This window comes from Diabrotica virgifera, chromosome 9 (genome assembly GCF_917563875.1).
Source record: "Diabrotica virgifera virgifera chromosome 9, PGI_DIABVI_V3a".
NCBI classification, from domain to species: Eukaryota; Metazoa; Arthropoda; class Insecta; order Coleoptera; family Chrysomelidae; genus Diabrotica; species Diabrotica virgifera.
The window spans coordinates 182,192,899-182,220,592 of NC_065451.1; the positions used below are offsets into that span (position 1 = coordinate 182,192,899).

Genomic DNA, 27,694 nt, shown 5'->3' on the forward strand with positions numbered 1-27,694 from the left:
GGATTACGAACACTCGATACGAATCGTATCCGCCATGTTTTCCCATAAGGCGCTACGGTAAAACATGGCGGATACGATGCGTATCGAGTGTACGTAATCCGGGCCAGGGGCCCGGATAACATTTGAGAATGACCGGAACAATGGAACACAGAACACTCTGAATCGAATGTCAAACGTCAGTCGTTCACTAGTAAAAAAACTGTCAGCGTTTCAGCGTAAATTAATCGGATTGCACATGGATTGCACTCGGATTATTTTGGTGAACGCGACCAAATATGTGACACATGACAGAAGCTCCAAACAAATGAAAATCGATGAAATGGATGAAAAGCCCTATTGACAGTTCGTTGAGTTTTTCAATTTTTCACCTTTTATTGTAAATAATTATAAATGTAAATTTGTTATTGAAATATATATATAATAAAACCAAATGCCAAATGGATGTAAAGCAAGAGGTTACTGAAGAGACCGGTAAAGTAAAAGTAGAAATATATAATGAGGTGGATGATGGTTTCTTGGATAGCTGTAAAATTGAAATTCAGGAGGAACCCAAGAAAGAAAGCATACATGACACATTTGTTTATTCAGACTCACAGGAATTCCCTACAAAGATTGAAGTAGATCCAGATGAAAGCCAACTTAGACCAGCTGAAGAAATAGATGAGAAAGGTATGTTATGTAAATAGCAATAATGAATATTCTTCCCCTCTTTATAATATAACTCGGGAGCTTGGTTCTAAAAGGACCAATGAAAGTTTTAGACTGTTTGGGCATATGTGTATTTTTAACTTAGATTTCACATAAACAATACTGTGTAAAAGGGGCCAATGTCTGGATAGAGTATCAACAAACTTAGGGCAATACTTTTGGCCAATGTCATGAACACTAATTTTTAAAACAGAAAGGAGCAGTGTAGACTTAGGCCCCAATACTTCTAATAATTTTATTTCCATACAGGCCAATGTTGATATGGGCCCTTCTTTTAACAGCACCTCATTTGATTTGACATTGGCCCTTTATTTCTAGGTTGGATTTCTGTTTGTACCTATGTACATTATCCTGGGGTGCCATTCTTGACTGTTCATAAACTAAGGCCTTCACGATTTAGTATATTTTTATAAGAACGACATTTAAGTTTACAAACGGTCAAGAATAACACTTCTGAGTGCAATAATAATAGTAATCTTGGTATAACAAAATAAACAGTTTGCACCGAATAATATGTGAGTCTTCTTCTTTTACTTCTTGGAGATCTTTCGATCTGTTTAATTCTGCATCTGCCTCTGGTTAATTTTCTGGGAGGTAGATTGCCAACTATCCCTCCATTTTTTAGGTGGTCTTCCGGGGGGTCTGGAACCGGGTGGGTTGTTTTCTAGGGCAATTTTTGAGAGTCTATTCTCGTCCATTCATCTTACATGGTTATACCACATCCTCTTGCGTTGCCTTCCCCATATTACAATATCTTGAATTTGGCATTGCTCTCTAATGTTTGTATTTCTTACCCTGTATCTTCTTGTTTTCCCCATTATTGTTCTTAGGGAGACCTTTTCATTTTGGCGACCCCTAGCATCTGTTTTGTTTTGTTAGGCTCACTGTTAAACTAAATTTCAATAAGACATGTAGTGCATGTAAACGATTTTAGTTGTTAAAGGTGTTCAAGTTGTATCTACTTGTTCCATAGTAACAGTATATTATTTACATCACCTTTTCTCGATTATTAGTTTCTATTGTGTATATTGTATTGTAATCACTGAATACATAGATAATGAAAAAAATAATCCTATTAATTAAATTAATGAATAATTTACGTGATTATACAAGTAACTATTATCCAAAAATATTCAAAACCTGAACTAAATAGCCACCTCGTTTGTTGCTGCAGGATGACGACATTGCTGTCAACTAATGTTTACATCTAGTGCATGGCTTATGCGAATAAACTGTAGAGTCTTTATATTCCATTTCAGTCAATTTGCGAACTCAAGCGAGGGTGCTGCTTCTTATTTGTAACTAGAGGAATTGGGATGAAGATTTAAACAAAACATCCGTTAACCTACGTATCAATGTCGATTGAATGCTTGTCTGGTGTGTTCATTTAATGAATGATTTATTTATATATTAATTAATTATATCAATAAAAATATTAATTATATCAAAATAAGTGTGCATCATTTTAAGATTTGATAGACAAAAAAGAAATTTTTTTTTTATTATCTCCCTTTATTGACAATCAGATATAAATAAACATCTATAAGTCAATTTGTTGGTCTTACATTAAATTAAATTATTGTAAATGTGGTGACGTGGAGAGGTAAACATCCAGCGATGTTTCCTCAGTTACCTCTTAGGTCGGAGGGCCAGCTTCTTCTTAGTCTTCTATTGTGGACAGGTTGCAGTAGTGGATGAAGTAGTGGATTAGGATGGTCTTCTAGTTTGTTGTGGTGTTTTCTATTGTTTTCTCGGATGACTTCGGTTACATATGGAATTTTTAGATCTGTGTGTAGAGTTTGGTTTGATACATACCATGGTGCATTAACTATTGCTCGAAGTATCTTGGATTGCGCTCTCTGGATAATCACAGTATTGGATTTGCTAGCACAGCCCCACAGTTCAATGCCATAAGTCCAGATTGGCTTTATCACTGCTTTATATATTAGCAATTTGTTTTCTATTGAAAGATGGGATTTTCTTCCAATGAGCCAGTAAAGTTCTTTGGTTTTTAGGTCAAGTTGCATTCTTTTCTTTGTTTGGTGTTGTTTGGTGTTTCCAGTTGAGTTTATTGTCAAAGTGTAGCCCTAGATATTTGACTTGATTACTTTGTGGTATTTTTATTTGATTGATGGTTACTGGTGGGCAGGTTCCAGTCCGGAGAGTGAATGTTATATGGGATGATTTTGTTTCATTTACCTTAAACTTCCACTTCTTCAGCCATATTTCAAGTGAGTTTAGATGCTCTTGGAGATTTTGTGTTGCTGCAATAGGATCGTCATGCTTGGCAAAAATAGCAGTGTCATCTGCAAATGTCCCGATGGTTGTTTTATCATTTGTAGGCAAGTCATATGTATATAGTATGTACAATAATGGCCCTAGTATGCTCCCTTGTGGTACGCCAGAGTGAATAGGCTTGTATTCCGAGACTCCTTCATTAACTTTTACTTTAAACTGCCGTTCGTGTAGGTAGGCTTTCAGTAGGTTGTAGCAACTTGCTGGAAGAATTCTTTTTATTTTGCATAACAAGCCTGGATGCCAGACTTTGTCAAAAGCCTGACTGATGTCTATAAAGGCTGCTGTGCAGTACTGCTGATTTTCAAGTGACTGGTTAATGGCGTTGACTATGCGATGGCATTGTTGTATCGTTGAATGGCTTTGTCGAAATCCGAACTGATGATCTGGGATCCAATTTTGTGGATTTATTTCTGCATTTATTCTGTTTAGGATAAGTCTTTCAAGCAACTTGGAGATTGTTGGTAATAAGCTGATAGGCCTATATGATGAGACATCTAGAGGGTTTTTGCCAGGCTTTGGTATCATAATTATTTGTCCAATTTTGAGTGCTTTGGGCCAGTAGTCACATCTAAGTATTGCATTGAATATGTGCAGTAGTTTAACTATGCCCTTTTTGGGTATTTCTTTTAACATTTTTGCGGTGATCAGATCTTCGCCTGGTGCCTTCTTTGGGTTTAGGGTGGCAATTACGTCTCTAATTTCTTTTGGAGTAAATAGTTTTATTCGGTCCTGTATCTGTAGTGGTTCTTCTAATATTTGGTTCGCCTCTGGTACTTGGTCATCATTTAGTGGAGTAAAAACTTCTGCTAAATACTCGGCAAATAGGTCAGCCTTTTCTTTATCACTTTTTGCCCATGGTCCTGGTGGTGTTGAATTTTTACGTATTGGAGGTAATGCTGTTATTGGCTTTCTCTTACTTTTTATGGGCTTCCATATAGAGTTGTCTTGTCTTGAAAGATTGGTGATATAATTCGTAAATGACTCATTTTTGACTTCTTGCAGCTTTGATTTTAATTTGTTGCTGATGCGATTGTATCTTGTTCTGCTGTCTGGTGTGTGTGTTCGTTGCCATGCAGATCTGGCCTTTCTTTTTTCAGCTACCAGTTTTTTTATTTCTAAAGGTATATTACTTATGTTTCTGTTGGGACTACTTTGTGGGGTAACTGATTTAGCTGCATACTGTAGTATGTTTATAAATTTGTTATAGTCCTCTTCTATTTCTTCCGGTTTTTTCATCCTCGTTGTTATTTCGATAGTATCGTGAATTATTTGTCGGTAAGTGTCCCAGTTTGTTTTATTGTTGTGCAGGTGGAGTTTTGGTTTTTTAGTGATAACTGTTGTACTTACCGTTGCTATTATTGGGCTATGGTCAGTAGTTAGGTCATAGCTTGGTGTTATATCTGTATAAGTTATACAGATACTGTTTGTTATGAAGAAGTCCAATAAATCTGGTTTTTAGTTGTGATCGGTCGGCCAGTATGTTGGTGTTCCCGTTGAGATAAATGAGTAATTCTTATTTTGTATAACATGTGCCAGTTCTCTGCCTTTTGTTGTTATAAGTCGTGACCCCCACAAGGTATGCTTGCTGTTGTAAAAAAGAAATTGAAAATAAAAGTTGACAATACTTTAAACGCTTTTTCTCAAAACTGCTTTTTTCAAAGGCTGTAGACATTGTAACTCAAAAACTACTTGAGCAACCTACCTGGAATTTTATATATATTTTCTTTAGACATTCCTTGAGGTAACGATGTCGATATATTTTTTGTTTTATGCTTATTTTTTATTTAAAAATAATAAATATGTTGATTTTCGCCCTTTTTGTGCAAAAAATTTCGTTGTTTTGATTTCCGAGTGATACCAAAAAGTCAAAAATTGTTATAACTAAAAAAACTCGACAGAGTTATCTCGATAAACATACAGGGTGAGTCATGAAGAACTGTACATACTCCTACCTCGTATGCAGGCCTCTATGGGGAATAACAAATGACCATTAAGAAGTGTCTGCTCCCATTGTTTAATAATATACAGGGTAAGTTGTTAATTTTTACAGAAATTTGTATGAATATGAATTAAAAGTTTGGTGAAAAGAACCATAGATTTATACATATAAGTTACCGCCCAATAAACTAATCTATTCAAACTAGAAAAAAATCAGGTCCGGCTTTAAAAAATTAGTTGGTTTTGGACTTAAAAAAATATTTCACCCTGTATACGGTTTTTGAAAACTCTAATAAGAATTTTACAAATTAGACAAATAGGTAATTAAAATGGCATATTTATTTTTTCCCCACACGACTACTTAATTTTTTATAAAAAAATCAAATTTGACTATGAATTAAAAGTTTGGTGAAGTGAACCATAGATTTAAAAAAATTAACTTTTATTACAAAAATAAATTTTTTTTGAATAAATATTTAATTTATAAGTAATAATACTACCACTGCTTGTGCTATACGTTTTAAATAGCTAAATTACATAGTTTTAAATATACCTTTTTAGCCAATTTCCAGAATTTTAAAAGGAACAGGTTGTTTCGAATAATACTAAAACAACATCCTGTATAATATTTGGTTGTCAAAAAGGAGATAAACAAATAAACCTAAATTAAACAAAGACAAAAAGAAATATTTTCCCATCGTTTTTTGCATCACTGCCTTCTCACCATGTATTAGACAGAGAGAGAGAGAGAGAGAGAGAGAGAGAGAGAGAGAGAGAGACATACTTTATTGATACAATGTACCAAAAGGCCATCGACCGAAGTCTTTCAGCCAATTTACACAATTAATATACATTATTACAATATATGTTTTTTGTTAATATTAATACAATACAATAATTAAAAAAATATATTTGTATGTGGCGGTAATCACAATATCACTAACAATTAGTTACAATACAGATGATGATTTGAATAGAGTTGTTTATTGTCTTGATGTGTAGCAGATTTCTTCAAAAAGAGTTCTTCCTGGATATCTACGGGCACTGTCCTCTGGTATCTTCACAATGTGGGGCTCAATCAAATTTTTGTTATTGTCATTAATAAAGAGATATTTAAACAGCTTATTGAGTCTCTCATTAATAGGTTCAATTCCAGTTTTCTCGTACAGCATTCTGTTGGATGGATTATGAAGTGGATTATCAGGATGACGCATTCTAGTAATTTGTCGAAGGCTAGCTGTTTCAGCCACTTTTATATTATTTTTGGCAGGACCTTTAGAATTATAGAAAATTGCAGAACCGTACTCCAGCATGGTCCTGCAAATCATTTTATAAATATTGGCTGCTGTTTCAATTGTAATTCCCTCATTCCTGTATGTTAAACTTCTGAAGTGTTTTGCTCTAGTTATAATTTTCCTTTTTATAACTGCTGTGTGGTGGTTGAACTTCAATTTGTTATCTATTTCTATTCCCAAATACTTAACAGTTTGTGAGGGTTTAATAATATTGTCGCATATGTTTATAGTTGGTGAGTGATCTTGGATTCTATGGTTAAATATTATTAGTTTTGTTTTAAAAGGATTTATTGTTAATCTCCATTTATTCATCCAAGATATTGTGTCATCCACCTGCCTCTGCAATAAGTCCATTGTCTTTATTAAATTTTTTCCATATGATATCACTGCAGTGTCATCAGCAAATTGTAGCAAATTAGTGTTGGTTAGTCTATTGTCGCATATGTCACTGCAATAGAGATTATACAATAGAGGGGAAAGTGGTGAACCTTGTGGAACTCCTTGTTGCACTGAAAATGAATGGGAATATGTTTCATTGATCTTAACTATACACCTGCGTCTTCTAAGAAATTTGTCGATAATCCATATTAGAGAAGGGGAGCATTTCATTCTGTGAAGTTTATATAACAATCCTCTGTGCCAAACGGAGTCAAAAGCCTTCTTGATGTCCAAGAAAACTCCAGCGGCCTTTAGTCCTTGCAATCTTGCTGCCTGTATATTGGATGTTACTATTGAAAGATGAAGGATTGTAGATGATTTTTCTCTAAATCCAAACTGGTGTGCTGGAATATGTTGGTTAAATTCATTATATAATCTTCCTTGGATAATTTTTTCAAATTTTTTTCCAATTACTGGGAGAAGGGTGATTGGACGGTAATTTTGGGGTAGTTGATGGTTAGTATAAGGTTTAGGGATAACTATTACAATGCCTGTCTTCCACTCATCAGGGAAGAAATGATTCATGATACAATAGTTATATATGCTCATTATCTCCTTATGAATATCTGGATCTAGTTGTCTAAGGATTTTACGATTGATGGAATCTTTGCCTGGAGCAGTATTTTTTCCTTTATATAGAGCCTCGTCATATTCATCTTCTGTGATGTCCTGAAGAGCATTCAGATTACAACTATTTTCATAAAAACTTCCAAACCAACTATCCACCTCCTCTAAGGTATATCTATCAAAATTGTCATCCTCATCAAATTTGTAGGTTTCTTTAAAGTATCTAGCAAAAGCACTACATTTTTCTTCATCTGTACTATATGTCTGGCCATCATGTATCAGTTCTGAAATCTGTTGTCTAAACGATTTATATTTAGACAGTTTTTTTTATTTCATTCCAGTATGTTTTTCCTTTCATGGAGTTTATACTTTTACATGCTAGGATCCATTTATGTTGTTTAAATTGTGATATAAGTTTGTGAATATCTTTGTTTAGTTCATTAAATTGTGATTTTAATGCATGTGTCTCATTTTTTTGGATCTGCCTGAGTAACTGTCTCTTCAATTTAATCAGAGACAAAATGAAGGGTGGAAGATTGTAATTAAAGGGTGATTTCTTCTGTTTGGGCGATTTTTCTATTATTAATTTAGACAACATAGTGTTGAAATTTTTAATGTAATTTGGGCAAATGTCATGCCTTATATTCAAAAATTCTTTCATTCTACCATTTACATTTTGTACATTACATTTTGCTATATTGGGAAGATTAATTTCATTAATGTGGTCAGGATCATGATGTAGATTAAAATCAAATTGCAAAGCCAAGTGATCACTTCCCAGATCTGGAGTTACAAGTATATTTGTGATATTATTTATAATATTTTTAGAACAAAATAATATATCTGGAGTTGTGGTTGGGTTACCTGCCATTATAAACGTAGGAGGAGTAGGTATTTGACAAAAATTAGAATTTTGAAGAAAACCTTTGATTTGCTTCATACGTGAGGGGCTTGATTTTGGGTTAAAATCGCCAGTGATTATTGAATAATCATAAAGGGATGCCTTAATGAAGATAGTTTCTTCAATTAGCGAGGAATTGTGAATATAGACTACGAAAATCAGACATAATATCTTTATAACTTATTTATTAAACTCAATATATTTGACATTTTTGTATAGAAATAAATATTTTTACACAAATATCATGCTTCAGGCATTGTGGAAAAGTTTAGGATTTGTTAAAATTCTGGATTCAAAATTACTTCAACGGGTATTACAACAGAACTACAGAGTTCAATTCAACAGTTATATTAAGTGGTAGGTATTAATAATATAAACAGGTAACACAATAAAACAAATAATGTTTAAGTATTTATTTTTGAAATTTTAATCCTTTATAAAGTAGAATCTGTAAAGTTTTTAATCAAAGTATTACTTTTTCAAAAGAGATGTAATATATTTTAAACGATACGTAAAATCAAACACCAATATCAATTATGTATTTATAAACTGCTAATAATAATAAAATACTTAAAATCAGCCACTATATATTTATTTATAAATTTATTAACAAACTGCAGTCCAATAAAAATAAAATTACAACATTAAGCTTGTCTTGAATGGTGAATATTTTAAAACAAACACACACAATTTAGTTGCACTATACTAGAATCACAATTAAGATGCACTAGATATAAACAAACTAGTGATGTAACAAATATTCGTATTCGCATTCGCGAATATTCTCATATTTTTCAAAATCTATTCACTTTTCATCTTTATTTATTCAGAGAAGGTAACTTAATCTCGTATAATCACATTATCAGTCTTCACTTTATTTTATTATTTGCTATTATGCTATAAAGCTTTAAGATTCACATTGATTTTCATTAAATATCAATTAATTTTTCATTATAAATTTATAAACCACTACAAAAATAGAAACAAATTTAAAAAAACTGAACATTTTCATTCGCATCTGTATTCACGAATGTCGTTAGCAGATATTCACAATCGTATTCATGAATGTTAAAAAAATGACATTTGTTCCATCACTAATACAAACCAAGACACGTTGAATGTTACGAGGAGCACTCCCAAATCATAATTTACAATGTGAATACATTGTAAATCCCAAATAATGATTTACAAAATTTATACATTGTAAATCATGATTCGGGAGTGCTCCTCGTAACATTCAACGTGTCTTGGTTTGTTTATTTCTAGTGCATCTTTATTGTGATTTTAGTGTAGATTTGCTTCTGGTTGAAAATGTTCTATATCAATATCAACAGCACCCTTATTTGCCAGTATTTCAATGTTTCCTCTATTAACTAATGCAATATTATGTAAAACTCAACAAGCTGATATTATTCTTTGAAAAAATGGTAACTTGCTTCTTATTACACACGTTAAAATGGGAAATCTCTTCAAAATACCAAATGTTCTTTCAATCACAATTCTTGAAGCAATTTGTGATTGATTATACAGCACTCCAACTGCTGTCTGTAATAGTGTCATTTTAGGTAGTTGAGGACTGGTCCACTATTCCCTAATAATACATTGTCCATAAATCCCCCATTTTATACCCATAATATGCAAAAGTATTTTAACAACTCCTAAAATAAGTAGTATTTCTAATAATTGCATTTTCATAATTATAAGAGGAGTATTATGGATTATGGTATTTTTTAAATGACAAAATAATTAAATTCAACTTTTTACCCTTTTCAATGATTTTAATTTTTATCTGGGTCTAAGATCTTATTACATGTACCAAAAAAAGTTTATAGGTTATTTGTAAATTGTAAATATTTATTTACAAAAATATTTAATGTCATTTGTCAAAATAAAAGATTAATTGCTATGTCTAGTGGTTGATTGACAAAGACAAAAATGCTTTGACACGTCAAGACTTTTGAATTTCTGCGCATGCGCAGTAAATTTTAAAATAGTTTTTACGTTTTACGACAGAGCGCATAATTTTGGATAAAATCGCATAATTTTTGACATGGGGGTGCATCTTTCCATGCTTATCCATTGGTAACACTGCTGCCATGTATTAATACTATGTATGTGTATAAAAATGATAATTTGACATTTTCGTTGTTTGAGTACTTTTCGTTCGCCATCGTTATTATTTATTTGTGTTTGTTACACTGTTTGTACTTTTCTGCATTATCATTTTACAAAATAGTTTACCGAATCTACTTGCCAATGTAGCCGGCCGAGGTATGTACTTTATGCACGATGGGGCATCACCACATTTCTCAGTTGCTGTTCGTCAACATCTTCATGGAACTTATGGAAATAGGTGGATAGGACGCGGAGGGCCTCATGCATTACCACCTAGATCACCTGATTTTAACCCTGTCGACTATTCCCTATGGGGTCGATTAAAAGAAATGGTCTATCGAGAAAATATCAATATGCGACAAGAACTAAGTAATTGATAAAATTATTGATTCTTGTAACATTATTAGAAATGGTCCCTTAACTCTCAGGAGGTCTATTAGACAGTTGATGGTCCGACAAACATGGATTTCATTTCGAAAATCTGCTATAAATCCGAAAAAAAATTGTTTTATTGCTTTATTTGTTTCTTAAGTTCTTTTATGTATCGATGTATATAATTGTTGTACACATATACACATTGTTAAATTTACTTAAACATGCAAATAAATCCGTTTATGTTCAATGTTTTTCTTCTTCGTCTTCTTATGCCGTCTTCTAACAAAGGTTGGCGATCACTTTTTTAAAGGATTCTCTGTCTTTTGCAACGTGAAATATCTGTTCAACACTGAGGTTAGTCCAATCTCTGATATTCCTCAGCCAAGATTTCTTTTTTCTTCCAAAGCCTTTTTTCCCCTCTACTCTTCCTTGCATGATGACATGTAGCAGATGTTTTACATATGTATTTTCTTTTCGTTAATTTAAAAAATAAATTTACTGTATTTTGCCTTTTGAAATAAAACTCTGAGAATTCAATAAAACGACACTACATATGAATCACTAAACAAATACTATACATGGCGATGTTTTAGTATTATTCAAAACAAACTCTTCCTTTTGAAATTCTGGAAATTAGCTAAAAGGGTTTTATTATTTACAACGTATAGCACAAGCTGTGGAAGTGTTAATACATGTATAAATTAACTATGTGTTAAAAAAATAGATTTTGCAAAAAAAATATTATTTTTTTAAATCTATGGGTCACTTCACCAAACTTTTAATTCATTATCAAATTCGATTTTTTATAAAAAAATTAAGTAATCCTGTGGGGAAAAAATAAATATGCCATTTTAATTGCCTATTTGTGTAATTTGTAAAATTCTTATTAGAGTTTTTAAAAACCTTATACAGGGTGACATTTTTTCTAAGACCAAAACGAAGTAATTTTTTAAATCCGGGCCTGATTTTTTTTCTAATTTGAATAAATCATATGATTGGGTGGTAACTTATAAATTAAATATTTGTTAAAAAAATAATATGTGTGTACTTTGTACGCACGTAAGAAGTTCTATTATATAATTTTAACGAAGTAAATATACTTAACAGGTTATTTGTATTCTATTTAAATATTAAACTAACTTTCTTATCTACCACTTTCAAATTTTTTTTATTAAAACAACCAAAAATAAAAAAATGAATCGTCCAGGATTGGAACCCGGGGCCTTTCGATCTCTGACCGAACGCTCAACAACTAGACTACCGAGACTCCTGTTATTGACACGTAAGTTTCGGATATAATTACACAACACGGTGACAAATAGATTGAATGGTACCGTGATAAAAATGTTATACCTATATATTTTATTATCTTACTACAGAAGAAGAGAAATTCAAAGACACAAAAATTATAATAAATAATACATTTACTAAAAACACTAATATATTCTTTTAATGACTTATTTGCGCTGATACAGATACTATCTTGAAGGATTAGAAACTAACTACATACTGCCTGTGTGCGCATGCGCGCAGATTTATGAAAAATTTTACTCCTAATTAGCGCCTAAAGAAGAATAACTTCAAAAATTAATTGTTGTAATAAAAGTTAATTTTTTTAAATCTAAGGTTCACTTTACCAAACTTTTAATTAATTTATAGTCAAATTTCATTTTTTTATAAAAAATTCAGTAATCGTGTGGGGAAAAAATAAATATGCCATTTTAATTGCCTATTTGTCTAATGTGTAAAACTATTTTTAGAGTTTTCAAAAACCGTATACAGGGTGAAATTTTGAAGGCCAAAGCGAACTAATTTTTTAAAGCCGGACCTGATATTTGTTCTTCCGTTCAAAAATTATGACGAATACAAATTTCTGTAAAAATTAACAACTCGCCCTGTATATTATTAAACAATGGGAGCAGACACTTTTCAATGGTCATTTGGTATATTCCCCATAGGGGCCATCATACGAGGTAGGATTTTTTGTTTACCATGATCTAATGATAAGTTTGGATGTCCACCGCAAAATTCTTTTTTTTTTCGAGGTTTCTTAAAATTTGCCACCGTTGTCTTATTTTTTCTTGAATTTTTTTTGAGTATTCTTTGAATTGTATTGAATACGCTTATTTAATATAAAAATAAAATAATTTTATCATACTTTCAAAAAAATTCACAAAAATGTCCTTGAAATGTTGATTTCAACCCCTACGGCTCCCCCATAAGGATAGCTATGACACGATTTTGATAGGCAACCCGTGCTGGTCGTGTTTGTCTATGTATGAAATTTAATAAAAAAAAGAATGTGTGTGTACTTTGTACGCACGAATTATGTATTTGATGTTCGAGAAGGAGTTTTTAAAAAAGTATTTTATTTTCAAAATATAAATCAAAAATTTGAAACAACAGAAGTGTTAAACAAAACTGAACAAAGTTAAGCAAAAGTTGAATACAAGTAACAAAAAGCTATAATGATTTGAAAGTCCCTCTATTTATAAGGTATTATTGCGCAGATTCTAGTATCCTAGAATCTGCAGAATCCAGTGGCGTAACTCCTCCCTCACTGAGTCAGAAAAATAATGGAGTTATTTTTGGGATGCTGGTTGCTGGTTGCTGGATCTTCTTCTTCAAAGCCGGAATCTTCTTGTAATTCTATTTCATTCTCGTTCCGTTGCTTTGGTCTTCTTTGTTTAATAATATATAGAATTATCAGGATTAGGATAACTGCTATGACTGAGGTTGTCACTAATGGAGTTGTATGCAATGTAGTATTTGTTTCTCTTATTGGTACTAATTGTTTCGCCATATTATTAATTGCGTAAAGATTTTCAAAATCAATTTTGGTAATATTATGGCTTTGGAATTTTCGTAGATTTTCTGTAGAAAAATATTTTATTTTTGGTAAAATTAGAGCTTTTCCTCTGTTTATTTTGATGTTATTATTGAATTTCAATTGATTGATTGTCACTTCACAATTTTCTGGTATACTAATGAGAGATGGACTGTGGACTTCGAAAATTTGGTCTCTCTTGCACTTTGATTGGACTCGTTCAGATGTGGATGGCATTATCAATACTTCATTATTGGTTACTTGCTCGATAATGGATTCTTGAAGAGTGACTTCTGTGGTAAAACATTGGGTTGAACTTTGACCATTGAGGAAACGTAAGGTACAATTATCTTGTAGTATGGTGTCTTCTTTACAATAATATATTTCTTCTAAAATTGGGCATTCGTCTTTTTGTAGGTGCATTTCGTCGGAGGTTCGTGCCAAATAAGGGTATGTGGGAGTATACATTTTGTTCTTTTGGATTATTGGGTATATATGATAAAAATCAAGGACTTTTGGTTTTAGGATAGGTATGTGAGTAGCAAAGATCAGTTTTGAACTTGAAAAAGTTACTTGTGTCCCTAGTAGCATGTAATATGTTAAAATATTTGTAAATTTTGGGATTTGAGAAGGTTGATAAATACTGTGCAAATATTCAATCATGTCTTGAATTTCCTTACTTGAAATAATTGAACTATGCAATGAGTTTAATTTGGAGAACATAATTCCGTTTGCGATAATCTCAATAAAATCTATAATATTTTGGCAATCTAAATTTATCTGACTTATGGTACCTTGAAAAGTAATATAATTTCCTAAACTATTTATAGTGTTTTGGATTTCTAATTGGAATTTCTGTAAGTTACGTTGCAGTTTTTCTTGGTTTTGCCAAAGTGTGGCTAACGATTTGTTGTAGTGATCGATTAGTTTTTTATACAAAGATATTTGTAAGTTCGTCTCATGGATAATATGTTTTTGATTATTTTCCAGGACTTCTATCGCTTTATCATATCTATCTCCGTCATCTCATTCCAAATAAATATTTATTAACTTTACCTATGCGATCAATTAGGCCTCTTTTTGATCGAATATGGGGATAGATATTTTCTAATTTTTTGTCTAATGTATTAATTAAAACTTCTGTTCTTTCTAACATGTTTTCTGCCAATCCATGGTATGAAATAGGATTTGAGGCATTAACTTTGACTACACTAGTTTTTATTATTTGATAATTATCTTTAAGAGATTCTACTTGCCTAACTATTTCGTTTAAGAGGATCGGTACGTATTTTGGGCTGCAATGCTATTCAAATGGGGATTCATTTTTTTCGAATCCTGAGAAAACTAATAAGTATTTTTGAAAAATTTAAACGCAGAATGAAAGATTACGTTATTAGCGAAGGCCGAAAGTCCCTGAGAACTTCTATAATGTTTATTTTAATAAGTTACAGGGGTGAAAAACTAAGAGAAAATTTAGTGTGATTTTTAATTTCAAATATATCATTCAAAATAAACTTTTTATTTATTCTAAGGGACTTTCGGCCCTCGGTAATAATTTAGTCTTTCATTCTGCGTTTAAATTTTTCAAAAATATTAATTGGTTTTTTCAGGATTCGAAAAAAATGAACACAATGCCGTGGTAATATTTTCCAAATCTATCTTTGTCTTACAACGCACTCAGCCGAATATAATAATGTCAGCATATATTGTCAGTCAGACACTGACAATCAGTGACAATTTTAAATATTTGACACTGCATCGGGAATATGTTGAGTTATTGATTAAATATTATTGATATATAGTGTATTTGATAAATAATTGATTTAAGACGTGAACTTAATAAAAAGTTATTTATTGTGTATTATTTGTGGAAGATCCAAGCAGAGAATACATTAGGATAATATATTCTGTGATCCAAGTATTTTGTTGTTAAAGATGTTCAAAATTTTAAGCGTTCCATAACAATATATTATTAAAAAATCACTTTAACATTTTTCCTCTTTTCTCGATTGAGTATTAGTCTTTGTTGTACAAATAAATTATTACAATCACTGAATACATAGTTAGTGAAAAAATTATCACATTTATTAACTGAATTAATAATTTGCAATTATAAAAATAACAGTTATCCAAGAACATTCAAAACCCATCTCTTTAAATTAATGATGACATTTTTAAGTAGAATGACATTCTAGTAATGTTTACATAGCCATACCAGTGTGAATTTTACTACACGTAATTTGCCGTGTAAAAACAGAACAAGTAGGGATACACGTAAAATATTTGCGAATTATGTACCCATAGCCTTAAGTTAATATAATGGATAAATGTATGTTTACTATAAATTAATCTACATGTGCCTAATTTAATTGGGAGTAAAAGGTTTTCAAGGGGCGTTATATTGATATCGATGTCATCTCCTTTAACCTGGTGAGACGTCCGGTATATCACTTGTATCAGAGTCAACACGATTATCGTCTTCATTTTGTTGAACCTGCAAAAAGTTTTTTCTATTAGATCTTGGTTTGCGAGCTGTGCTTTTGTGATAAACTCCTTTATTAGTCTGTAATGTCAGCTTATCGTCTTTAAGAATAGTTGTTTGTTTAAACTTAGAAAGTGCCTTGCTACGGTTTCCACTTTTAATATAGGCTTTGTCTTCATTTTAGGTCTGGATCCCGCGTATGAAAAAAAAGTTGATTAATAGCAAGCTGAAAATTTGTTAATAGCTTAGGGGTGTTTAGTCGGACAAACTTTGATATATGGGAACACTGGAACAGGGGAAGTTTTAATTGTGGAACAAGTTAAAAATTTGGAACGGTCAGACCACGAAAACGGCACATGTATTTTGTCCGACAGAACAGACTTAAACTCTTCGAACAGAGATTAAACTCTCATGCAAAAATCAGACTGCTATTTATCACCAAATGAGCGTTTTAATGAGTGGAACATGTAGAATGTGTCAAATGACAGGAATTATGACAGGTGATAAATAGCAGTCTGATTTTTGCATGAGAGTTTAATCTCTGTTCGGAGAGTTTAAGTCTGTTCTGTCGGACAAAATAAATGTGCCGTTTTCGTGGTGTGACCGTTCCAAATTTTTAACCTGTTCCACAATTAAAACTGCTCCTGTTCCAGTGTTCCCATATATCAAAGTTTATCCGACTAGGCACCCTTAAGCAATTAACAAATTTTCAGCTTGCTATTAATCAACTTTTTTTTCATACGCGGGATCCAGACCTATTTGTGTATTCATCAGGTTCTGACCTCGATAAATTGCGTTTATCTATCTGCTGACTTTTCACGTTGGCATTCCTTTCATGTATTTTCCCGTATAATATCTTGCATTGTTCTTTATGATTTTGCACGTATTGTGATAAAATAAGATGATCATTGTTATCGAATGGATCTGGGTTATTTATATGCCCTTTTATAATTTCGAACGGCGTAAATTTAGTTACAGAATGAATGAAATTATTATATGATAATATACAGTGTTTCGTTAATTGTTCAACTGACATGTCTTTAGTTGTTTCTTTAAGGCATCTAAAATGTTCTATTAAGGAAGAATGAAAGCGTTCTACCGGAGAATTCGAATTACTATTTTTAGGAGTGGTAAAATGTAATTCTATTTTATGTAATTTGCAAAAATCTTCTAAGTCATAATTTTCGAATTCAGTGCCGGAGTCAGTTGTTATTTTATAGGATAATCCATGATGTGTGATATAATTTAATAAACCATCGACTACTGAAATTCCACTAATGCTAGGAATTTGATATGCTTGTCCGTATCGAGAAAATGTGTCGATTATTGTGAGAAATGGTGTATTGGATATTCTAAATACATCCATGTGAATATGATCAAATGGCTTAGAAGCCGTTGGCGTAAGATTAATTTTAATGACTGGTGGGTTTCTATCATATTTATTTTTTAAACAAACTTAACAATTATTGACATATTGTTCTATATCTTCTGACATATTGGGCCAGTAGTATCGTAAACTTAATGACACTTTTAGCTCATTCATGCCACGATGTCCTTTTTTATAAACATGATAATAATTAAGTTTTTCTTTTTGTTCGTCGGTAGTCTCAATATCATCTAATATTTTTGTACAGTGTACAAATTTGAATGCAGAATTTTTAAAATAATTTTGTAATGAAACTACAAATGTTTCAGGTGATAGCGGTGCTCTAAAATACAAGGCGTATAATTTTCTTGGGTCTATGTAATCTTTTACAAAATTTATTATTCCTTTTTGTAAATCTCTTTGGGGTAAGATAACGAATAGTCTTGTGTTGTCGAATATCTTTTCTCTTTTAGTTTTTATTTCGTTAATTTCTCCATAAGTTAGTAAAATTTGGTTCTTGTATAAGTTCAAGGCTCGATCTGTTATTGGTATGCTAAGAATTGGATTTTCGGCTGAAGTATGTACTGTATTTCCTTCGGATTTTCGGCTGAAGTATGTACTGTATTTCCTTCGCTATCTTCGTTTCCTTTGATTAATATCTGGAGGTCTAATTTGTACATCAGATATTACGTTTATCCTTTTTTCTTGTTCATATTTGTCTTTTAATGTTTCAGAAATGTCTTCATTACTTAGCTCAGGTAAATAAAGTTCATTTGGATCAAATAATTGATCGGTACTTTCCTGATTTGGAATTGATAAGTTTTCTATCTCTTTTTGTATTATTTCATCTATGTCATCTAGATTTACACACAAAGATTCAGATTCTAGTACATTTATTTCATTGTCGGTGTCTATTCGTGAAAGACAATCCGCAACTTTGTTAAGGGTTCCTTTTTGGTATTTAATTGTATAATCAAATTCTTCGAGTTGTAACCGCCATCTCACTAATCGTGAGTTAGGTTCTTTTAATGAGAACAACCATTGTAGTGGTTTATGATCCGTAAAAATTATAAATTCTCTTCCAAATAAGTATGGTCTAAAGTATTTGCAACTCCATACTATAGCTAATAATTCTTTTTCGATAGTGGAATAATTTATTTCTGCTGAATTTAGGGTCCTTGACGCATAATAAATAGGATGTCCATCCTGTGATAATACTGCCCCGATGGCATATTTGGATGCGTCTGTCATTATTTCGAATTTTTTATTAAAATCTGGGTAGGCTAGAATTGGTTCTGATATTAACAAATTTTTGCAAGTATTAAAGCAATCGATAAATTCTTTTGTATGTTCTATTTTGTGGTCTTTCTTTAAGCAAACTGTTAATGGTTTTGTTATTTTAGCAAAGTTCTTTATAAATTTGCGATAATATCCTAAAAGGCCTAAAAACGATTTAATCTGTTTTTGTGTTCTTGGAATTGGAAAATTCTGTATAGCTATTATTTTGTCTTTATTAGGTTTAATTCCTTCTGGTGTCACAACGTGACCAAGAAATTCAACTTCTTTTTGTAAAAATTCACATTTGTCTAGTTGAATTTTTAAGCGTGCTTCTCGTAGTTTATGAAATACTAGTTTTAAATTTTGAATATGTTCCTGTAAGCTAGTGCTAAATATTATTATATCATCCATATAGACCATGCATATCTTGTTTTGCAAATCTTTTAATACTTCGTCCATTACGCGTTGGAATGTTGACGGCGAATTTTTGAGACCAAAAGGCATTCTTAGAAATTCATAGTGACCATTGTCTACGTTGAATGCTGTTTTCTCTATAGATTCTGGATCCATTTCGATTTGGTGAAATCCGCTGGCCAAATCTAATGTGCTAAAATATTGCGCTCTTCCTAATTTGTCCAAAATTTCTGTAATATGTGGAATTGGATATCTATCCGAAATTGTCTTCTCATTAAGTTTTCGGTAATCTATAACTAGACGGTATTTTTTCTTGCCTGATGCGTCTAATTTCTTGTTTACAATCCATATAGGCGAACTCCAAGGCGAGCAACTTGACCTTATGATTCCTTTGTCTAACATTTCTTGAATTTGCCTTCTAACTTCTTCTTTATGGCAATAAGGATATCTATAAGATCTTGAATGTATCGGAACTTCGTCTGTAGTTTTTATGGTGTGTCTGACATTGGAAGTAAATGTCAAAGGATCTCCTGTTTTTAGAAATATATCTGAAAATTCTCTACATAGCTTAATTATGTTTTCTCTTTCTTCTGAATTCATGTGGTCTGTTCTTATTAGATTTCCTAAGTCTATTTTGTTTTTCTTGCTCCATTTCTCATTAGGATTTTTGTTAAAATAATTCAGGTTATATAGTTCATAATTTTCGTTTTCAAATGGGTATACGCTGTGAGCTTCGCTGGTGTCGCTCCTAGCGGACTACTATTCAACTTTCACCGGTAATTTTTAAATTTATTATTTAATTGTTATCGCTTAATATTTACAACGCAAAAAAGTAATTAAATTGTAATGGATTTTTTTAAGATTTTGCTAATCATTTTGACGTTCTATTGACAAAATATGAATTTCTTACTTCGGATACTTTCACAATTATCGTGTAGATGGCGCTAAGATTAATGGATTAATAGATTAATAGAACATTAAAAAAACTTAAATTCATTATTTAAAACGTAAGCATATTTAAGGTAAAAATATATACCACAGCTTTGACCAACTAATATTTTTTATAATTAATGTTTTTAATTTTAATTTAAAATTAATCACTTTGACATTTATGTCAAATTTCCGGTAAAGGTTTACAGACTTGTCACTACTGGCGTTCGAGAATTTGTAAATATCCCCTCTACGTACGAGCTCACAGCGTATACGTCTATTGGTCTTAGTAAAGTTATCTTCAAAGATTTATCTGTTGTGTTTATTATTTCCATTATACCATAGCCATTTCTTGCTACTGTTAATGTTTCGGGTATATAAACTTTGTCTAAATATGTTTCTTCTATTATTATTTCTCCATTAGGTATAGTTACAGGCAGAGGATAAAGAATTCTTTCCTGTGCTCCTATAGTAAATTCAAATTTAATATCCATAGGTCCTCTAAATTTAACTGGTATCATTACGTTATTATTATAAAGTATTTTATTAGTAAAATCTATAACTAAGTTCATTCTCATCATATCTTCTAATCCTAAGATTCCATCAAAGTATTCGTGAAAATCGTATAGGATATAATTGATATAAAAGTCACTTCCGAATTCTGGAAATGCTGGTATTTCGGCTTGATATTTAATAGTCTTAGTATAAAGAGCAGTATTTATGTCTACATTTGACTGGTAAATACAATTAGAAAAATATTTTTGGGCAATACTTGGTCGTAGCAAAGACCTGGCACTACCGGTATCAATTAATAATTTTATTTTTGAATTTCCTACTTCAATATATGGTAGGGGATTATTTGAGTTTATTTCGATGTTGACTATTTCATTTCCGAGGCAACTATCCGAAAATTTTGGTCGTCTTGACCGTTTTGTTGTAAATCATATTCAGGATTTTTAAAATATTCAAGTTGACTAGTATGTTGAGGCTCTCTTGAATTAATATTTTCGTTTTGATAATTATTTGTGTATAGCTCTTCAGCTATAGTATCAGGAATTCTTCTTGGGAAATAATTTTTTCGATAATTATTATATCTATTGGAATTTGATCTAGAGTTTGAATTTAATGTATTTTTGGATGCTATAGTCATCGGTTGTGGCTTAGGCAACCTATCATTAGGAATTCGGTTGGGCCTGAAGACATTACTTTCTGGTCGAAAGTTTGTGGAACGATTCTGAGGTGTGGACCGATTTTCAAAATGTCGGGGTCCTGAAGGATTTTGGTTTTGATAACCTTGATTACGATTAAAATAATTAGAATTGAAAGGGTTTTGATTTTGATAAGTAAAGTTTGGATTTGTTTGGTATTGATGTGTGGGGTTCGAACTTAAGGGTCGATAATAGTTGTTAGGCTGAGTTTGCCTGTTAGATTGATTAAAAGAATTGTGTGGCTTAAAATTATGATTATTTTTTGGAAAATTATTACTGGAATGTCCATATAAATTTTCAAAATTATGAAACTCGTCGACATATGCAATGGCATCTTCAAGAGAATTGGGTTTCTTAAGGTGCATATTATTTTTAAGAACACCTGTACATCCCGCAATAAAAGTGTTTAGTGCGATCTTGTCACAATGGTTAATTTGGCATACTTTATCTGCAAGTTCTATACTAGTATCGTTACTTATTCTTTGGGCTACATTACTTCTTAAGAGTTGAATCCTTGTTCCAAAATTATGGAGGCTTTCATTCTTATATGGTTTTGTTCGTGTTAGTTCTTGCATTAAGCAGTCTAAATCACGTCTATCTGCGAAGCATTGTTGTAATGCTTTCTTTATACTATCCCATGTAGTTAATTCCATGCGATTTCCTACTAGTGCTTCTGCTTTTCCAACTAGTTTATCCTGTATGCATTCCAAAATATGTTTATTTAAATCTGCATCCTTATATACAGTATATGTTCGCATTAATTCGTCGCATCTTGAGATAAATTTGTTCAGGTTATTAGAATCTCCGTCGTAGGATCTAATATTTTTTAGTTTTGATTTGAGAAAATCCCAATTATAAAAAAAATAAAAGTTTCTATTGGGATTCGAACCAACTTACCACGCGGCTGGTATTTGCGTTGTATTGGGGTTCACTCGCATTAAAAGCTTCGCCACAGAGACAGTTTGTCATTATGTGCGAAGATCGACTAACTAAACGGATTAAACTTTTGACATTTTTAACTTATGTAAATCAAATTATTTTGATTTTGAATTGAAATGATTTAGAATTGAAAAAATACAACAAAACATAGAGTAAGAAAACAATATATTAGGTGAATATTGATAGAAATTTTGATGGTAATCAAATTATGTAAATAAAAGTATTACATACTACTTATGTATTTTGGTAGGTTCAAATAGGTAGGTATCGGAGCCCGTATAACGACTAATAAATTTCGCAATCACTTGAATCGTGCAAAGTGGCTATGTTCAAATATCATAACAAAATTTGATCAACTATTTATAAAACACTTACCAGTGTAAGATTCTTTAGCTTTGAATAAGCGAGTTCTGCGGCACTCATACTAGTCACAGTTTGATGGGTTTTCACATTGGCATGCAACAATCATCTCTTCTATGTAAATAAGTCCAAAAATATAATATGAAAACTATTTAAAAAGGCAGTATAACCATTAACTAACTTTTTGTTTGTTGTTTCTCTTCCTACAAATTTTAAAACGCAACAACCATACATTATAACCAAACCACAGTCCCACAGCTGCCATATTGGATAATTTTTGTCATGTCATTTGAACATCCAATCAGAACAAAGTTATAATGCGCATGCGCCCGGTCGGTAGGTTTTCCCATATAAAAATTCACCGTCATTACGCCCGTAAAGAAGTATAACTTCAAAAATGTTTCATCCGGCAAGCAGTTGGGTACATTCCGACCTCCTATTCGGATCTTAGACTATTACACCTAAAAATAAAGGAACATACCTATTTTTATATCATTTAATATTTCTGCTGATTATTTCATTCATTTTTCTTTTTACCAAAATAATTACATTATAGTTGGTTTGTATTTTAGGGTATCTCCAAGATGAAGACAAAATGGAAATTGGTGGAAAACTCATCAAAGATTTATCTTACGAAGGAAATGACACGAGTCGACAAACTGAAGAAAAAACTCTAAATAAAAACATGAAAGTTGTGACGGGAAGAAGACCTAATAAATGTGAAATTTGTTCTAAGCAGTTTTCTCAAAGACATCATTTGAAGAGACATTTGAGAGTGCACACTGGAGAAAAACGTTACAAGTGTGACATTTGTTTTAAGCAATTTAGTCAAGGAAGTACTTTGAAAACACATTTGAGAGTGCACACTGGAGAAAAACCATACAAGTGTGAAATTTGTTATAAGCAGTTTACCAAAGCAAGTAATTTGAAAGAACATTTGAGAGTGCACACTGGGGACAAACCTCATAAGTGTGGGATTTGTTTTAAGCGATTTAGTCGAGCAGGTAATTTGAAAGCACATTTGGAAGTGCACACTGGAATAAAAAATTACAAGTGTGAGATTTGTTTTAAACAATTTAGTCAGGCAAGTGATTTGAAAAGACATTTGAGAGTGCACACTGGAGAAAAACCATACAGGTGTGAAATTTGTTTTAAACAATTTAGTCAGGCAAGGATTTTGAAAAAACATTTGAGAATACACACTGGAGAAAAACCTTACCAGTGTGAAATTTGTTCTAAACAATTCAGTGAAGCAGGTAGTTTGAAAAAACATTTGAGAGTGCACACTGGGGACAAACCTCATAAGTGTGGGATTTGTTTTAAGCGATTTAGTCGAGCAGGTAATTTGAAAGCACATTTGGAAGTGCACACTGGAATAAAAAATTACAAGTGTGAGATTTGTTTTAAACAATTTAGTCAGGCAAGTGATTTGAAAAGACATTTGAGAGTGCACACTGGAGAAAAACCATACAGGTGTGAAATTTGTTTTAAACAATTTAGTCAGGCAAGGATTTTGAAAAAACATTTGAGAATACACACTGGAGAAAAACCTTACCAGTGTGAAATTTGTTCTAAACAATTCAGTGAAGCAGGTAGTTTGAAAAAACATTTGAGAGTGCACACTGGAGAAAAACCGTACAAGTGCGAGATTTGTTTTAAGCAATTTAGCAAATCAAGTAGTTTAAAAGCACATTTGAGAGTGCACACTGGAGAAAAAACTCATAAGTGTGAAATTTTTTATAAGCAGTTTAACAAAGCAAGTAATTTGAAAGCACATTTGAGAGTGCACACTGGGGACAAACCTCATAAGTGTGAGATTTGTTTTAAACAATTTAGTCAGGCAAGTGATTTGAAAAGACATTTGAGAGTGCACACTGGAGAAAAACCATACAAGTGTGAAATTTGTTCTAAACAATTCAGTGAAGCAGGTAGTTTGAAAAAACATTTGAGAGTGCACACTGGAGAAAAACCATACAAGTGCGAGATTTGTTTTAAGCACTTTAGTACAAATAATTTGAAAGCACATTTGAGAGTGCACACTGGGGAAAAACCTTACCAGTGTGAAATTGTTTTAAGCAATTCAGTCAAGATGAAGATTTGAAAAGGCATACAAGGATACACACTGGAGAAAAACCTGAAAAAGTGTGGGATTTGTTTTAAGCGATTTAGTCAAGCAGGTAATTTGAAAGCACATTTGGAAGTGCATACTGGAGTAAAAAATTACAAGTGTGAAATTTGTTTTAAGCAATTTCGTGAAGCAGGTAATTTGAAAAAACATTTGAGAATGCATAGTGGGGAAAAACCCTTACAAGTGTGAGATTTGTCTTAACTAGTTTTCTGTGAAAAGTAACTTAAAATCACATTTTTGAGATTGCACCATGAAAAAATTATTTTTAATGCAACGAGCATTTACTGATGAAAAGACATCTCAAACATCATTGTGATGCAAGTAATTGGAATACACCATGCCAATTAAATGCTACTTGTATACATGATTTTTTCCTATGACCATCTGAAAAAAATACAGGGTGTTTCCGAAAGGGTTTAAGATATCGATATAATACATAATTTAGAACAAAAAAGTCCTATAACATTTTTTTCTAAAAGTAACCGTTTCAAAAAAAATTACATTGTTCTCCATATAAACGAATTTTGATCTTCAGAAAATTAAAATAAGCTGGCAACGTCCAACCAGAATTCGTTTGTGATTATGGATATTTAACATAATTGAAACCTTAATTATTACGAGCCCCTTCCCATATCAGTTGACCCAATGCAGATTGAAAAGAAAAGCCAATTTTATAGAACAAAAACCAAAGTCAAGCATACCTAAACTTTGAAAGCTCCTTTCACCGATAATTTGTGAATTCCCAGAAGTATACCAAATATGTTTTAAATTAATAAAAACGATTAATTGAACAGAATAACAATAAATTTAAAAAAAAACGTAAACATATCTAATTTTAACAAAAGAAATGTGAAAGTTTACATCTGAGTGACATCCCTTTTATTTTTAATTAGATTCAAAATTCTTCGAGGTATAGTTTTTACAATGTTCTGGTAACACTCTGGTGTAAATGAATCCCATATTTTTTGCAAGTTTTGCTTCAATTCTTTGACGGACCTAGCAGTATGTTTCCCCAATGTATTTTTTATTTCGCGCCACAAAGAGGCTTGAAAGTTTCTCTCAGGGACAAGTCGGGACGCTTAGAGACGTATTCCAGAAGTATAATATCATGGTCTCCAATCCAGTTTAAACTCTTTTGGCTTATGGCAACCTTTGCCATCCCATTGGAAGACGAAATGTTTCGCTGATTTTAACTTGTTTGAATGACTTTGTTCCAAAATCGGTAAGAGATTATTTAAAACCTTCAAATATTATTTGCCCGTATTTAAAATGATATCGATAAAATGCAACTTTTCACACCTTTCGCCGACATGCTGCCCAGACCACGATAAACGTATTTGACTTTTCTGTTAAGACAGTAAGGCTGAAAATCTTTATTTTTTTCTGCGAATAACTCGACTCATACTGTCTCCAATTCGACTCCAACACACACTTCAAATCTAGATTCATCACTCCATTGTATTGCATCCCTTGTCAATTTGTCCAGCCTCAATACTCTTTTGACCATTTTAATCTATTTTTCTTGTGTTGTAATGTTAAGACTGGATTAGTCTGGGATACTAAAATGAAAATTTTCAAAAATAATTTATATTGAGTTTTTTAATTTCATTAATTAATTTGTAAGTAAGCAAATCTTAATTTGTGGTCCTCTCGGTGATATGCTGATCTAGAATCGTGTCTTCCAACGAGGTTAATCCACAAAACACTTAAATCTAGCACGTCGTTTTTTCACTATAATGCGTCTTAATTCCCTTCGATCTGCTTCGTTTATTTTACTTTTTTCTCCATTTATAGGTTTGGTAATATCCAAACCTGAGGTTTTGTATCTCCTAACTATATTTCTTACACTATACTGTGACAATTAAAGCATATTCGCGATTTCCGAATTGAATTTTCCAGAATTCAAAAATCTATTGATGATTGAACAAAAATGTTTTCATCCATCACTTTATCTCCACCCATTCCCATTGATAATTTTATCTCGACAAACGGTAGTAGGCTTTATAATAAACTGCTCGTCAAAAGTTAGGGATATAGAAAATTCTGAATTTTTATAGTAGATTTTTTCGTGAACTGATTAACGGATTCCGCTAAATGTTTTTTTATTATTTTAGACTTTTCTTTAGTATTTACACAGTTATGCAAAGGTTTACTCAAACTTTTTTTTGTACTTATACCGGGTGGAAGAAAAGATGTTTTTCTTATGTTAAGTTTGAGACGCCCTGTAGGGAGGACGAGGTACAAATGGGAGTATATATCGAAATCGTATTGTAGTCTTATGTTTTGTGAACATTTTGTTTTTTGAATGTCCCTGATATCTTTAGAAATAAAAAAATAGACGGTTTTGTAATTTAACATGTGTTTTAACCGAAACAAAAGTTTGAGACACCTTGTAAGGAGAAAAAGGCACAAAGGTGAGTATACCTCGATATTTTGTTGTAGTCTCATATTTTGTGAATATTTTATTTTTTTTAATTTCTCTGATATCTTTAATAACAAAGAAACTAGACGATATTACTCTTTAATATGTGTTTTAACTGACGACATGCGTCACATCACACATGTGAAACATAGAAAAACATATTAAAGAGTAATACCGTCTAGTTTCTTTGTTATTAAAGATATCAGAGAAATTAAAAAAATAAAATATTCAAAAAATATGAGACTACAACATAATATCGGGGTATACTCATCTTTGTGGCTATTTCTCCCTACAAAGTGTCTCAAACTTTTGTTTCGATTAAAACACATGTTAAATTACAAAACCGTATATTTTTTTTGTTTCTAAAGATATCAGGGACATTCAAACAACAGCATGTTCACAAAACATAAGACTACAATATTATTCTGATGTATACTTACATTTGTACCTCGTTCTCCCTACAGGGTGTCTCAAACTTAACACAAGAAAAACATATTTTTTTCTTCCACCCGGTATAAGTACAAAAAATAAGTTTGAGTAAACCTTTGCACAACTGGGTAAATATTAAAGAAAAGTTGTTCCGAAGCTATTTTCTTGTGGCATTTTTATAATCAAGTACATTCAAATGGGAAATAAGCCACAATTTTACCTAAAAATGATTTTATTAACGTTTCGACGCCCAAGTCGGGTGTCGTTGTCAAAATA

The 27,694-nt window shown here is 31.8% G+C and overlaps 1 protein-coding gene across 1 annotated transcript; it reads left to right on the plus strand.

Moving 5' to 3' along the window:
• The first annotated feature begins 281 nt into the window (after positions 1-281).
• On the plus strand, positions 282-27,694 carry LOC126891879 (zinc finger protein 234-like). The gene is made up of 2 exons (XM_050661216.1): positions 282-669; positions 23,012-27,694. The coding sequence occupies exons 1-2, from the start codon at positions 438-440 to the stop codon at positions 24,538-24,540; spliced, it is 1,761 nt and encodes a 586-aa protein (XP_050517173.1). The 5' UTR covers positions 282-437; the 3' UTR covers positions 24,541-27,694.

What these genes read in the sequence shown, in the direction of transcription:
- LOC126891879 (XM_050661216.1), top strand. Translation starts at nt 438, where the DNA reads ATGGATGTAAAGCAAGAGGTTACTGAAGAGACCGGTAAAGTAAAAGTA. An exon ending in TGAAGAAATAGATGAGAAAG is followed by an intron (nt 670 to 23,011) that starts GTATGTTATGTA and finishes TTTGTATTTTAG; the next exon opens with GGTATCTCCAAGATGAAGAC.